Here is a 15486-nt window from a genome sequence, read left to right on the forward strand (position 1 = left end):
GGATTAAATGCAAAGAGAGGCTATTTGGCCCCTAATAATTAAGAAATCTAATCGAGGTGTTTTCCTCTTCTCAAGCAACCTCACAGGAAACAAGGTTTTTGACTGCCTGCTAGTGCTGCTTCTTGAGGACCTCTTTTCTCCTATAGAACTGGACTCTTGATTGGCATTTTGTAGAGACACCTAATCCTAGCTGACGAGATGCTCTGCCTTCAGCAGCAGCGAGAGTGGCTCTATCATTTCCTCTCCTGTTGAAACCGTAGAAACTTGAGTCTCATTCTTCCTTCAGACTACATTGCCCATATTAGTTTATATTAGGTAAGTATAAATTCTATCTTTGCCCCTCTTTTTTCCACATAAAAATAGGAAGTGTATCTTATCTGCATCATGGAACACAAATACTTTAAAAACTGCCGTTTTTAGGGTATGGTTGATTGTCTGCTATGGAAGTCTGTGTGAAAGACAAAAAGAAAATAAAAGGGTACCTGTTACCTGAAAGTGTTAGCTGTGCTCTTTCACCACCTCTGCAGACTGCCCTTTACATGGACAGTAATTTACTGGGTATTAATAATATATGAGGAAGAATTTCTGCACTCTCTGAACCTGTTTTCTAGTGGGGGATACAGACCAGTGACAGAGGAATTACCATGGGGCTTCAGTGTTAAGGAAGGTAAGAATTGTAGGATGCCCAGGGAAAGTGGGTCCAGCCTGGCAAGACTTTCTGCAGAGGTTCTTCCCAAAGAGACCTGAAGGGTCAGTGGTGGAGGTGGGAGTAGGGCGCCAGGCAGTTCTGGAATGTGGCTGGCAGCATAGAGTTGTAGAGGGGTTGTGCCAGGAGAGAAGGCTGGAAGTGAGTAAGAACCACGGATTGGGAGTTCTGTGAAATGGGATGCCACCAAAGGGTTTTGAGTAACAAAGTGACTTAACCGGATTTGCATTTTTAGGATTGTGAGGAGTGTGTGGGCTGAAGGGGCATGGCCGGGGAGGGCGTCTGGGAGCTGCTGCTGTAGTCCAGGTGAGAGGTTCCTGAACTCGAGCTCTGGTAATGGAACCAGAGAAGTAAAAGCTTTTGGAAGCCAAATGGGTGGGACTTGGGGAGGCCAAGAGAGGTAGCATTTGAGCATAAAATTTCACCACCACCACCTCTTTTTCCATCCTGTGTAACCAGTTACAGAAATAAATGTTCCATGATCACCAGTATTTGGGAACTGTTACAACCTTCTCTTGGAAACTCCCCAGGCTTCAAAGCATATTGAAAGTTCCAGGTGGTCCTGCAAGAGAGAAACCTGTTTCTGCCTATTTTCCCGCCATTTTCTGAAATAACATTCACTGTGGATATTTGGATATTTTTCATGGTTTGTCTTCCAAACTCCTTTTGATACCCTTACTAGGTGTGGGGAATGCCAGCTGAATCAGTCCAGTCTCTTGCCCAGACAATCCAGAAAACTTCCCTGACTCCTTTGCTGTTGGAACCGGGCATCTGGGGAGGCCACAAAGCTGTGATTCGGTTGCAGGGTACTTAGTAGTGCTCAGTGATAGTGACACTGTGTCCACACCAGGCCAGTTCAGTGGCAAGGGTTTGGGCATTTTTTCTGAAAGTTTAGCTTGGGATTGGTCTTGGTAGACCTCCCAGAAATTCTAGTATCTCCAAAAGATAATATCCTTTCAATAATTGGTTTTCTGTTTAATCAGCCCAAGTCAGCTTCTCTTACTGGCAACTAAGATCTTGACTGACAGAGTATTATGCGGAAGTAGTGTTCCGAGGACCACACTTTGAGGAGAGCTGATCTGTATAAGGGAGTAGGGAGCAGCTTCAAACCAAGTGTGATGTCACCTGCCAGGTTTAGGGGGCTTAGGGCCATGTCTCGTTAAAAGCCCAGGCTGGTGGTTTGACTGGGTTGTCACAATCCTTCCATTAACCACTTGGGCAAGTGACGTACTCTGTCTAAACCTTAACTTTCCTTATTTGTTCCTATGCATATATATCTTGAAAAATTGTTATAAGAACTAAATGAGATAAAATGTGCAAAAAAACATCACTTTGTGTTCGTTTTTTTTTTTTATTACAGACTAATTTTTTGTTAGTCTCTGTCATATTAGCCCTTGTTATGTGTATACCTTTAGTACCCAAGAGCATCTAACATGGGAGATACTAAGTTACTGTTGGTATATACAAAGGAACTTTGGTATATACAAAGGAATGAATCTTTGGTATTTTATATAATTTTATAAAAATTGGGTTTTACATAATTAAACCAAGTCCTAAGTTTTCTTACATAATTTATCTAGCTTGGGGGAAGTGCTTAAGGTAGAAGTCTAAATGCTAATATTTGTAATTTAAAAAATAGTAAGGAAACTTAAATAACTTAAGTCTATTTTCCTGCCATTAAGTAAATCAAAAGAGAAATACATCCTTGCTTGAAGTTGCTTTTTACATTTTAAGTCTCATACAATTAGCTATTAGTATCATTAGACTTTTTTTCCCTGTCCTACCCTGAAATCCATTCAAAACAAAAACCCAACAAATTGTTGTTATGGGAAATTAAACACATGAAAGTACAGAAATCACAATACTGCATCACACATAAAAAATTAACAGTAATTTCATACCATCAAATATTCAACTCATACTTCCCCAACTGTCTCATAAGATTCAGATAAAGTAAACATGAACAGCAACTGTTTAGAAAAACACAGTTTAGGGGCTGGAGCTGGGCAAGTGAAATCCCTATTTCTGAATTATACCTGATAACATTTGTGAACTTATGCATGTAAAATACATTCCAATAAAAAACAGATGAACTTCTGCCAAGAGATTCCACAGTAAACACCAATATCATAATTTACTGTTACTGTCTCTTTGTGTATTAACTAACAACTGCCTAGGAAATTAACCCAACACACAACCACAGCGGAAGTCCACGCTGACCACTGTGCAGTGTCCTTAGAGCAACTCCCAGTTCGGATAAGAGCAGGAGGCCAGGAGAGAAATCACAGGGAAGAAACTGGAATGAGTATGTTTGAATGTATAAAAAATGTTCATAGACAAAGATGTTGGACACTTGGATAAAAGTAATGACAGATTGATGGAAAACCAGGATAATGGCAAAAGGCAATTATGGCAAGAAAAATGAAAAGTTGTACAAGAAAGGAACTGTGGTTTTAGTGGACTTCTTAGTTCAGCAGTGCGCAATTTCTGCATTGTCCTAGTACTTCAGAGACTGTTGATTTAATGAAGAATGATGTTACAATTTTGTTGGATGAAGGGAGAAATGTGGGAGGGGAACTAAGTCCTTACCTACCAGGGCAAGAACTCAAGAGAATATGTGATACTGGCAATTTAGAAAGAGCAGCAGCTTACTATTTGGGAATATGGAGGTAAAAATAGGAGAAACAGAAGGATTAAAAGTGTGTTTTTCTCCTAGAGAGGGCTTGGGGCTGGGAAGAAGTAACGCAAGGGACTGCAGTTCTTTTATGACTTCAAACTGTGTATGAACACGAAATATTTCTTTTCAATGAGGTGGCTAAATAATACGAGATTGCTAGATGGAATAATTCATTTCTCAAGTGGGAAACAGTTGTAAAAAGTACTTAGCACAATTTAGGAACCCTTGCTTTGATCTTACACAGACATTCCTTGTGTCCCTTCTCTTACCTGGTGTTACCCAAACTTTCATTTCCTCAATTTCCTAGCTATACAGTAAATACCAGCAGATTATTCAATGGGAGACAATGCATTGTAGTCATTACAAGGCAACTCAAGTTTCAATCCTATCTTTGTCATTTACAAATCATGTGTTCTTAACACAAGCCAGTAGTTTAACTCCTCTGTGCCTCAGTTCTATCTTTAACGTAGGGATATGAGGGTCACATGGAATTGTTGGCGGGCTAACTAGCTTACATATGCAAAGCTCTTAGAGCAGCATCTGGTACAAGTGATGGCTCAGTACATACCAACATCTACAGGATGCTCACTCTCCAAATAAATCCAGGATGACCTAGAACCCATTATAAGAACCAATGAATCTGGAGGAACAAATCAGAACAGGGATAGGTCCTGTAGGCTTCTTTAAAAATCAATTTTATTGAGGCTAATCTGCAGACACTAATTCTCTGACAAAATACAATTTTTAACTTGACTGTGATGAATTTTGATAAATGTAGCACTCGTGTTACTATCACCACAAGCAAGATAAAGAACATTTCCATCACTGAAAGGGTCCCTTTGCATCACTTCTCAGGCAGTTCTTGTCCCCAACCCCTGGTCCTGAGCAAACACTGTCTGGTTTCTATCACTGTAGATTAGATTTGTGGTTTCTAGAATTTCATATAAATGACATCATAGTATAATCATACAGTATAATTAATACTCCTGTGTTTGGCTTCTTTTGCTCTACATGTTTTTGAAATTTTTTTATGTTAGTACATGCATTCATAATTCATTCCTTACTCCTTTTTTGTTTCTCCATTTACCAATTGATGGGCATTTGGGCTGTTTCCAGTTTGGGGCTATTATTAATACAGCTTCTATGAATATTCATTATAAGTCTATGTGGATATAGCCATTTTTCTTGGGAATACCTTGGAGTGGAATTGCTGGATCATAGACTGTATGTAACTTTACAAGAAACCGTCAAACTGTTTTCTAAAGTATTTGTCCAATTTTACACTCCTACCAGCAATGTTTGAGAGTTCTAGTTGCTACACACTGACTAAAATGGCTAAAATAAGAAAAACTAACAATACTGGTGTGGTCGAGAATATGGAACAAGTGATTCTGTTGCCTTTTGGTAAATAGGATGCTTAAAAAGTTTTCTCAGTATCCTGGGGCAATATAAATTAGTGCCTGTTTGGTCATAAGCATTTAAGGTTTATCATTTTCCAAAGGTTGGGTGAGTTAAATGGGATTTAGGGCTATCTGTATTAGGATAAAATCCATCAAGTTGAAGTAACTTATTCTAACCTAGGTATTTTCCAGTGTTTATTTTGGCCAAACAGCTAACAAGTCAGATAATAGATCTCAAAGGCAAATATATGAATATCCTACACCACCAAATTGATCTGGTTCATTTCAGGCAATGACCACTAGATACTCACTTTTTTTTCCTGAAAAATCTTTTAAAATATTAGTTGTCTATGTGAATAAATTTTTAACCTACCAGTGTAAAATGAATTCAAAAGCTACATCGGCAACTGTATTTTTGTCACTAGTGCTATTGGGTAAATAAGTGAAGTGACAGTTTGAAGTCTGAACTTTTTATAGAGGCTATATATTTCTTTTTGCAAGTGTAACATGTTATCAGCAGCCATGATTCTTTGGAGTTAACCTAACTTTGCAAGTTTTATCACACAATACAGATTCCTAGTTAATTTGCTGACTTTTTATTTTTCTTGAGATGCATAACAAGCTGTCAGTCATTTTTGAAAAGTCCTTTGTTCTATTTTTACTTGAAAAATTTGATAAATCCTAATTTAGATCTGGCATGGAAGGTAATGCAAAAGCAAAAATGTTCATGGTTGTTTATAAAAAACTGAAGTTCTATTAGCCCACTGATCAATTGAAGTAAATAAAACAAGCACTGAAATACAGAAAATCACAGCAGTAACTGTTGGATGACTCAAAGCTAGTCTTGACGTGCTCCATTAAGATCAGATAGTAATATACCAGATCTTCCCTGGAGAGCTAGAGGTTCTTATACTGAGAGTGGTTTACTGACAGCTGAGCAAGCAGAGTAAGAAACTATCAATAGGGAGGCAATGCTGCTCACTTGGGAGCAAAGAAAATAATCTGCAGTATTAAATGGGCCTATTTAGAAAATTATATAATTTTTAAAGTGGAGAATTTTATAAGAACTCTACAAATGTGAGACTGTTTTACTACATGGAACTCTTGTGCTACAACTAACCAGGAAAAGACATCCAACAATATCCAGATTAATGACTTTGACATTAATACAAAAAGTATCAAATGCTGAGCCAGACCCAGACATCAATGGCAGGAGCCCTAAATCTTGTAGCAGAGTCTTCTGGGCACCAAGGGCAGCCACTAACCAGCAATAGGTGGGTGTGGGGTAACAGGGAAGGAATGAGAACCACATCAAAGAGGAAGAATTATGCTGTATTTCTTTTTTTAAAATTCCATGGTTAAAAAAAATAAAATGCATACTACCTGCCCATTCCAGAAAATCCAAGAAATAAGAGAAGCCAAAAATGAAATTGTTGAAAATCTCATTTAATTCCACCCAAAGGCATATACAGGTGACACTTTGGTATATATACTTTCCTAGGTATTAACTTTGTGTATTTTTCTAAATTGGAGTCATAGTAAATATGCTGCTTTGTAAATAACCTGCCTTGTTACCTCATAGTACCTGGTGAACACCTTTTTTGCCCTATGAGTAAACACTGTCGGAGTATGGTTTCAACATGTTAAAAATTTGACTCTCCTATAATGAGTGTGTGTAAGTTTCTTAATGAAGAAACCAGGAGGATGGTAAAGCTGGTTAAAGGGAGAAACGAACTTATACAGTCAGTGAGGAAAAAATGTGCTTAAAAAATTGCAAGGTTAGATATGGAATTGGTTAGTGTTCTACAGGGCAATGAAGTTGTATCCTGTGAGGTTATATTTTCAACTGGACAGAAATAATTTGCATCTTCACTGGATAAAAGCATTTGCAATTTATTAATCTCAAAATTAATTCTAACTTCACAGAATCTAGGCCCATAAGGAAATAGTCACTCAACGAAAGTACATTGCTGTAGTGATTCTCAACCGAGGGCAGTTCTGCCTCCCAAGGGACATTTGGCAATGGCTGCAGTCATGCTTAGTTGTCAGAACTGGAAAGTGCTACTAGCATCTAGTGGGTAGGGGTCAGGGTTGCTACTAAACAGCCTACAATATTCAGGACATTCCCCCACACAACAAAGAATTATCCAGCCCCAAATGGCTATAAGGCCCACCTCTCTACTCACTAGATGCTAATAGCACCCCAACAGTTGTGACAACCCAACTGGCCTCTGAGCGTTTAACCCTCTGATGACGAAATCCCCTCCATTCAGAACCAGTGATGTAGATTTGCGCTGTACAGAATGGTAGCCACTAGCCACGTGTAGTTACCCAGATTATGATGAATTAAAATTGAAAATTTTAGTTGTCACAATAGACATACTTCAAGTGCTCAACAGTAAGTATGACTAGTAGCTACTCTACCAGACAGGACCAACAGAGAACATTCTTATCACTGTAGAAAATTCTACCTGCAATTTAGAGAAATAATCCATTGATGTGTCTGTTAGACATTGGGCCAATATACTACTGAAGAATAAATGCAATCATCTGCTTTCCTTATTTCCAAGTTTTGGGTAATTTTTCCTTAACAGTGTACTTCCACAATAACTTTGTTAAAGACAGCGTAGAGCTCCAGTACTAAATAGAGTGTAAACCCTATGACGTCAGGGCCAGGCTTAGTTATCACATTCCCCTGAGTACCTAGTGGTATGCCTGACACATAGTAAGCACTCAACAGCAAACATTCTTTGAGTGAATGAAGCGGAATTTCTGATGGGCAACAGATCCCTTTGCAATGACTTTCTGGGGTTGGCTGTCAGCAATTACATTATTATAACATAACTTAAGAAAGTTTTGAAGGAAGACCAAATAGGAAATAGCAGCAAGACTGCTTATCCCAGGCTCTGACACCTGCTCAGGAGACACTCAACCTTCAGGCTTCCTTCCAGAAGGCCTTTCTTGAAATAACATGGTTCATATCCCTCTGATATGTCAAGACCCTTGACAGTCTTTGTAAATGGAGATAGTGAAGTCTAGAAAAGGGAAGCAACCTTCTCTTGATCATATAGTCTGATAGTGGCAGACCTAGAACTAGAGGCTGGTGTCTGATTATCTGCAGATGACTTCACCAACAGCAACATTCCTTATTGGATCACTCCTGAGTCACTTTATGTAGGGCCTGCTGACGCAGCCTGCAGTAACCATGCAGAGGGAGTAGGCAGCTCAGGGACTTTGATTCAGCTGAGTGCCAGGCACTGGTAATACAGTCTGGCAATGGCCCCTGCTCTTTATGGCATTCACAGGCTAGTGGGGGCTACATGCAGGTATACTTTTAATGACAATGCATGGACAATCCTAAGAGAGGTACAGGGCACACAAAGAATACTTGGAGTGTCTGCCAGGGCAGGAGAGAGATGAGGACAATAGACCCAAGCGGACGGCCATCTTTTTGGTGTACATCTCTCATCCCACAGAGTTAATAAAACTCAAGAGGAACTGGAAGTAGATCTGAGTCTGTGTACCAGGAAAACGGAAACGACCTCATGCCAGGGTGTGCTGTGGAAGCTTGCTGAGTTACACAGTCCCCAGGCCTAGGGGAGGGGAAGCCAGGGGCAGCTTCTAGGAAGACTGAGGAGGCTTTTGGCAGAGACGATGGAAGCGTGGGGCAGCGTGCTGTGGCCACAGAGTATGTGTATGTACGATTCTACGTGGTTCAGTCATGCATCTAAATCGGACAAAGAGTTTAAAGAAATATTGATCAGAATGTGTTTTAGGAAGATTACCTTACACAAATGCAAATGGGGAAAAACAGGAGTCTGGGAGAACAACTAGCTCCTATTTAAAGCAAAACTTGTCCTGCCTATAATTGATTACAAGTACTTTTATTTATCTCTAGGGAAGAGGCCTCTAAGCAGTCTAATTCAAAAATTCCCTCTGGACAAAGATAAACTGTAGGAAAGGCATGATAAGATAACCAATTGCTTGACTAGATTTTTTTAAATGACTGTTTAAGGATTATTAATCTGGTTAAAGGTCCCTGGGCTTCTCCTAAGACTGACATCTTAGTTGGTTCTTTATTTAAGCTCATTAAATAAAGTTTATCACTTATTTTAGCAAAAATGCTCATTTCTCACAGGAAAGAGTTATTAATGAAAATAGACCACAAAATTCTGTCCAGCTAAGGTTTTGCACCATTTTTTCTCACTCATCCCCACAATGAGAGAAACTGCAGGAATCTTTTTCCCTCCTCTTGTTCTGTCTAGATTCATGCCCTACTCTTTCCTTATTATGTGGTCTCTATCCATTTAAGAAATCCCATGCCTATTTTGTGCCAGGCCTTGGGCCAGTGTTGGAAATACAATGGTAAGTGAAAACAGGCAGCCTTATCCTCCCAGGGTTCAGTGTCATTGGGGAAAAGGTATATATGAGAATGTGTATGAATGTCATGTATAACTACACACAAGTTTAAATTGTAACTATAATTTTGAGCTGTGCTTTGAAGCAAAGGAACAGGATAGGTACTGTCTCAAGGGAGGCCTGTCTCAGACTTTGAAATCAGAGGAGGCGCCTAAGCAGAGGTAACACTTGCACTCACCAGGACAGGGTTGGAGCTAAGGCTGTTCAAAGAACTGATGCAGAGAAGTGCTTGGCCCTATGGAGGGTGGCAAAGGGCGGGCAGAGTGCAAGAGGCGATGTGAGATGAAGCTGGAGGCTGGGAGGAGACCCTGCCTTTGATCCTTATCTTACGAGAAAGGGAAGCCTTTAAAAGATTTTAAGCAAGGGAGTGAATATGAGAAAGTTGGGAGGACTCTTGAAAAAAAACACTCTAGCTGCTCTATCAATGCACAGCATGGAAGAAGAGAGACCAGAAGGCCATGTAGTCAATACAAGAGAGGACAGCAGCTTGGATTATGGAGGTGGCAGATCAGTGGCCAGATAAGAGAGATCAAGGAAGTAAAACCTACCAACATGTATTTGGGGGCTCCAAGATTTCCTTGAACCTAAAATTGGTCTTTGATAGGCCAGAGTTTTTACAAGTTTAGCCATGCTTCTGTGATTATTTTTCAAAACATGGTATTGTAATTAATGTTATTTCCCTTAGTAGACAGTCAACTCTCTGAGGGGAAGGTTGCCATGGAGTGAAACTTCTCTCCCATGTAGGGTTGGCCTGAAAGCTATGCATTTATTGGTTGCTCGTGTTCACCTAAGTATGTTTAATTATAAAGACTACATGAGATTCTCCTGTACTTTTCCTTTCTTAGCACTTACAACTTTAAATAGTTATTTGTATAATAATATGTTTAACATATCTCTTACTAAACTGTAAGCTCCATAAGGACAGAACAAAGGACAGGGACCAAATCTGTCTTGGTTATTGCTTTACCCCAATGCCCTGCACTGTAACTGGTGCTCAGTAAATATTTTTGAAAGAATCCTTCTGTTAATTGTTAAATGAAAATTTCAACTGAACATTTACATAGTATTTATTATGTGCCAGTGCTTATTCTTAGCACCTTAAACACATTAACACATTTAATCCTTACAATTCCATAAATGTATATATTATCGGTGTCCCTATTTCACTGATGAGGAAACTGAAGCAGGAAGATTAAGTACCTTCTTAAGGAAGTCTGAATTATCAAATATAGTTGTACATTCGTTTTAAAACTTAACTGGGTTTTGTCAATGACAGGAGACTGTGCTAGGCCCTGGGGACACCAAAAATCGTGGTTAATAGCTTTTGAGCACCATACATCTGGTTTGGTGTTAGGGGCTTCAGATAATTTTACTTAAGCCTCACAGTAATTTTGCAAATTAGGTGTCCTTAAATCCCATTTGATTATCATGGAAATACAGGTTTGGCGAGGTTCAGTAACTTGAACTCACTAGCTGGTCGGAGTGGGTATTTACGTTCAAGTCCAGCCTCCTTCCCAGGGAAATCCACAGGACCCCGCCCCTTGGCCGGAGCTGGCCCCGCCCATCCCCCTGCTACGCCTGCGTGTTCGGCGCGTCAGCCTCCGCTCCCGGCTGCGGACGCGCGGCGCGTCTGCGCATTGCTTCCACATGTGGACTTGGGCGGTCAGTGCGCCCCGCTGAGCAACGGCACGAAGTCCCTTCAGCGACAAGACCCCGCCACCAATTTGGTGGCATCCACTCTCTCTCTGTTGCCCTCCTTTCTCTGTCTTCTCCACCCCAGTGCACATCGCCATGGGCAAGAGCCGGACGAAGCGCTTCAAACGACCTCAGTTCTCTCCTACGGGAGACTGTCAGGCCGAGGCGGTGGCTGCGGCGAACGGTACTGAGGGACAAGAGGACGACGGGCCAGCGGCGGAGCTACTGGAAAAGGTGAGGCGGGCGCGTCGGCCCCGAGAGACAGGCTTCGCTATAAGCCCCCAGGCAGCGTCGCGCGCCCCTGCGCCTGCGCTCTGCAGGCCCTCTCATGCTCCTGTCCCGCAGCTCCAGCACCCGAGAGCCGAGGTCCGCGAGTGCGCCTGCGCGGGGCTGGCCCGGCTGATGCAGCAGCGACCCGTGCTGCCGGGCCTGGCGCGTCGGGACGCAGTGCGCCGCCTCGGGCCGCTGCTGCTGGACCCCAGCCTGGCAGTGAGGGAGACGGCGGCCGGCGCGCTGAGGTGAGCCGGGAGGGGGGCCGTGGAGTCCAGCAGAGCCTTCTGTGTGCCAGGCACAATAGCTTATCTCGTTTCCCGCTCAGTGCGCTTGCCCGGGGCATCTCGAGGGAGGAAGGACATATGCAAGAACTGCCCAGGGTCTCCCATTTGCAGAGGGAAGATTTGAACTCAGGGCCCCAGAGGACCCCATGATCCCCAGACTACGCGCATTCCGTCCACCTGGCTGCTTCACCTGCAGCAGCCACCTGCCAAAAGTTTTCCCCTGAAGACCTGGCGCACTGGTACCCTCTCCAAGAACCCGCCCAAGGCCCGAGGTTCAGTGAACCCTTCCATTGTACGTGCAGGTGTTTTAAGTGCAAGGGATTTTGAGCAGACAGGACACCGAGCGAGGCAGGCACTATCTCTGCCCTCACAGAACCCATACTGATGAGGAGGCAGACAGGAAACTGATAAACAGGTGAAACAGATAATAGTAGCTAGTAAGAAGTGCTATGAAGAAAACCGAGAGGATAATGGGTTGGAGGTGGGAAGTTAATTTAAATTGGGTGTTCTCTAGGTGACATTTGTCCTGATAACAGATGAGAGCCAGACATGGAAAAACTGGGAAAGAGTATTCCCAACAAAGGTAACATCAAAGTGAGGCAGCAGGGAGTTTGGCATGGTTAAGGAAAGGTTAGTGTGGCTGAGTAAAGGAGAGGGCATTATAGGAGATGAGAGATGGACAAGGACTGGGTGGTTTAAGGGCCTATTCTAAGCAGGAGTGACATCTGATTTACCTTTTGAAAAGGCTACTCTGATGACTGCAGAGAATGGACTGCAGAGGGGGTAAGAGTAGTTCTATAGCTCTCTACGTCATGTTTTGTTCATTGATTTAGCAAGTATATATTTAGTGCTTACTGTGCATCAGGCAGTGGTCTGGGTTGTGGGCATGTGGTGTGAGCAAGATAGATGTAGCTTCTGTCTTTAGTGGATCTTGCAGTATTGAGGGAGATGGGCATTAACCAAATAGTCACAGAAGTGTACAGTTAACAACCAGTGATAATTACAAAGGGTGCTATGAGAGGGTATAACTGGGGGTTCTGGGAAAGAAACCCTAAGGGAGGGACATTTGAGTTGAGATCTGGAAATTAACCGCTTGCTGGAAGAAACAGTGTGTAAGAAGCCTTCCCTTTCTCCCTGAAGCATACACACACTGGAGCTCCTAGGAGTTTGTGGAGGCATCTTCTGATTTATCTTCATATCAGTGCCTGTACACTCAGAGGGCAAGCAATGTCTTACCAGTTAAAATTAAACTTAGCCAGCGTAGTTTCAGGGGATGTCATTCGCAGTAGCCTCATCCTTGCTGCCCTTGAAGTCTTGTTTCCAAGAAAAAGTCCTTTCGTATGAAACCAGGGTGTGCTTTATTCACGTTAAAAAGGAAGTCATCTCTCCTCTCCCCTCCCTATTGCCATGTGTCAGGTGCATAAACTGTCTCAGACCTCAATTAAGTTGTTGCATGACAAAGTCATTTGTTTACATCATGAAGAACAAGGATTAGAGCAGGTAGGAATCAGTGGATTCGTTCTGCAGCATTTTACAGAAATCATAATCGCTTTCGTCTGGGAAATGTTAAGTATGGTTAGAAATAGAAATATGTGAGCCTAATAGTGCTTTATGACGTGATCTAAAAGTAAAACATATCTTAAACTTCTTGTGTAGAAATCTCAGTGCTTGCGGAGGTTTTGAAGTTTGTGATGACATGGTGACCAAGGATATCATGACTCCTTTGGTTGCATTGCTGAAAGAGGTATGCAGTTTTTCAATATAGCTTTTAGTATACAAACTTAGATTTTGTTTTTGTTTTTAGTACTTTGGTGTTAGTTATTTTGTCTTCCCTCAAACCATCCTATGGGAATTTTCTTTTCCTGGAAACACTGATCTGTCAGTCTTACTGTTTTTGTTTCCACTGACTTTATTTATATGCTAGTTGGAAAAGACCTTCCTAAAACTGACTGACTCCTTTAAACTTTAAGTTTCATACAGTAACAATAATTAGTATGTATTATTTGTTTATGTGCCAGGTGCTGTTTTGTGTTCTGTGTGTGATTTAATTAGATCCTCACAGCAGTCCTCTTTGGCAGGTATCACACCTATTTTACATGTGAGAAAGCTGAGGCACAGACAATTGGACTTTGCCAAGAAGATTGTATCATTGAACATCATGTTGGTTATTATGTGATGTAGTTCAGGGATCAAGGAGCTCTCTTTGGTGTGCGTCTGGCCCACTATTCTGTATTGATGGGTAATTTACTTAAGATTGTATAAAGAATAGCAACTTTTGATGAAAGGCATCAGTCTTGTTTCCTTGAGAGCAGTGATTCTCAACTGGGGGCAGTCTGCCTCATGGGACATATGGCAATGTCTGGAGCCATTTTTGAATGTCACAGCTTGGGGGCAGTGGGTGCTGCTGGCATGTAATGGGTAGAGGCCAAGAATACTGCCGAACTTCCTGCAGTGCACATGGCAGCCCCCAACAACAGAGACTTCTCTCGTGCATAATGTCACCAGAGCTAAGATTGAGAAGCCCTGCTTAGAGGGTGCTGTGGGTTATGCTATAGGGGCAGTACTGCAGAATGGCTGAAAGCACCAACTTTGGAACCAGAATACCTGGATCTGAATGCCAGCCTCTCTGTATACTTCAGCAGTCTCCCTATGCCTCAGTTCCCTATTTTGTAGCAAAAGTTGTTCATCCAGAGTACAGGGCTGTGGTAAGAATTAAATGACAGTATGTGCAGAGTGATTAGGGTAGTGCCTTGCACAGAGAAGGCACTATGTAGATGTCAGCACTTAATTATGTGTTATGTTTCTTTGCCTTGTTTACTGTCTTTATCACATTAGATAAAATACTTTGTACTGATTTTACATTTTCATCTAAAATGTGAAATGCTTTATATCTAGTTTGTACAATGACTTGTGAACCTTTCTTGTCTATTTCTTTTGCAGGATTGTGGGAACTGTATGCTTATGAGAATTTGATTAGCTTGTTAACCACTATAATTTCTGATGTTTAGTTTTTGATTCTTCACTATAATTAGCCTTTTTGTATAATTATTCTTTTGAACCACGGTGCTAAACATTGATATTTGGTTACAGTGTAGTGCTGGACTGGATTCAAATGAGATGTCTCCACAAGAAAAAAAAGATCAGAACAGAAATTATATTGAGAACATAGCCAATGAGGCTGTGAATGTGCTGTGGAATATATGGTAAGATGCTTTCCTAAAACAGCCTCCTGCTTTGATGCTACTCAGGCTTTTGCTCTTTCTGTTAAACTGCAGAGGAACCTCTGTTCTTGTTGGTAGGCATGCAAATCTTTGATGTTAATGCTTGGTAGGAGGTAGTCTTAAAAGTGACCTCAGATCAACCCTCCTTCCCTGACTCTTTTTCCTCATAGCACAGCATCACTACATCTTTCTTGCTCTAACTCTTCTCTCCAGTCATTACTGTTGACAGAAATAAGAGGGATCATGGCCATTATCACCTATTGTGTCCTTTCTCTCCCACATACTTTAAGCAGCAGACAACTGTCTTAAATAAAGCTAGTCAGGCCCCTGTGTAATAGCTGCTTTGGCCCGGCATCACCAGTGAGATGGGGGACACAACCCTTGGCTGGTGCTTTCCTCCTCTACCCTGGCAGTTGCCACTTGACAAGGAAGTAGATGCCAAAGAAGAGCTCCAGTAGGAAGAAGGCCAACCTCCATTCCATGATGCCATGATAGGAGTGGTAGAGTGGACTTGCTGGTAGAAATGGTAATGGCTGGAAACACTACCTGGATTTATTTTTTGTCTACCCAGTTTTTTTTTTCACTTCATAAATTGTTTATTTTGAATTTAGTTCTGGCAATATGGGATTTTTTTTAAATTAAGGTATTGATTTACACTCTTACGAAGGTTTGTCTACTCAATTTTATGTCCCATCTTTCTTGCAAGATTCTGTTGTAGTTCCTATTTTTTTTTTTTGAGAGGGCATCTCTCATATTTATTGATCAAGTGGTTGTTAACAACAATAAAATTCTATATAGGGGACTCAATGCA

General features: G+C 41.5%; 1 protein-coding gene across 9 annotated transcripts in view; it reads left to right on the forward strand.

Moving 5' to 3' along the window:
• Positions 1 to 10796: 10796 nt before the first annotated feature.
• Positions 10797 to 15486, forward strand: part of HEATR3 (HEAT repeat containing 3) — a 47499-nt gene continuing 42809 nt past the window's right edge. For 8 of the 9 annotated variants that reach the window (XR_005023851.2, XR_008994166.1, XR_005023854.2 and 5 more), the window contains exons 1-4: positions 10797 to 11131; positions 11243 to 11415; positions 13111 to 13198; positions 14545 to 14657. Coding sequence is in view for 6 of the 9 variants with exons in the window: in XM_057493383.1 (XP_057349366.1) it covers positions 10994 to 11131; positions 11243 to 11415; positions 13111 to 13198; positions 14545 to 14657 (512 nt within the window). In the remaining 3 variants the exon portion in view is untranslated. Of the gene's footprint in view, positions 11132 to 11242; positions 11416 to 13110; positions 13199 to 14544; positions 14658 to 15486 lie in introns of those variants that run through there. The other variant, XM_036881030.2, reaches the window with a different exon arrangement.

Source organism: Manis pentadactyla, chromosome 15 (genome assembly GCF_030020395.1).
Source record: "Manis pentadactyla isolate mManPen7 chromosome 15, mManPen7.hap1, whole genome shotgun sequence".
Lineage (NCBI taxonomy): Eukaryota > Metazoa > Chordata > Mammalia > Pholidota > Manidae > Manis > Manis pentadactyla.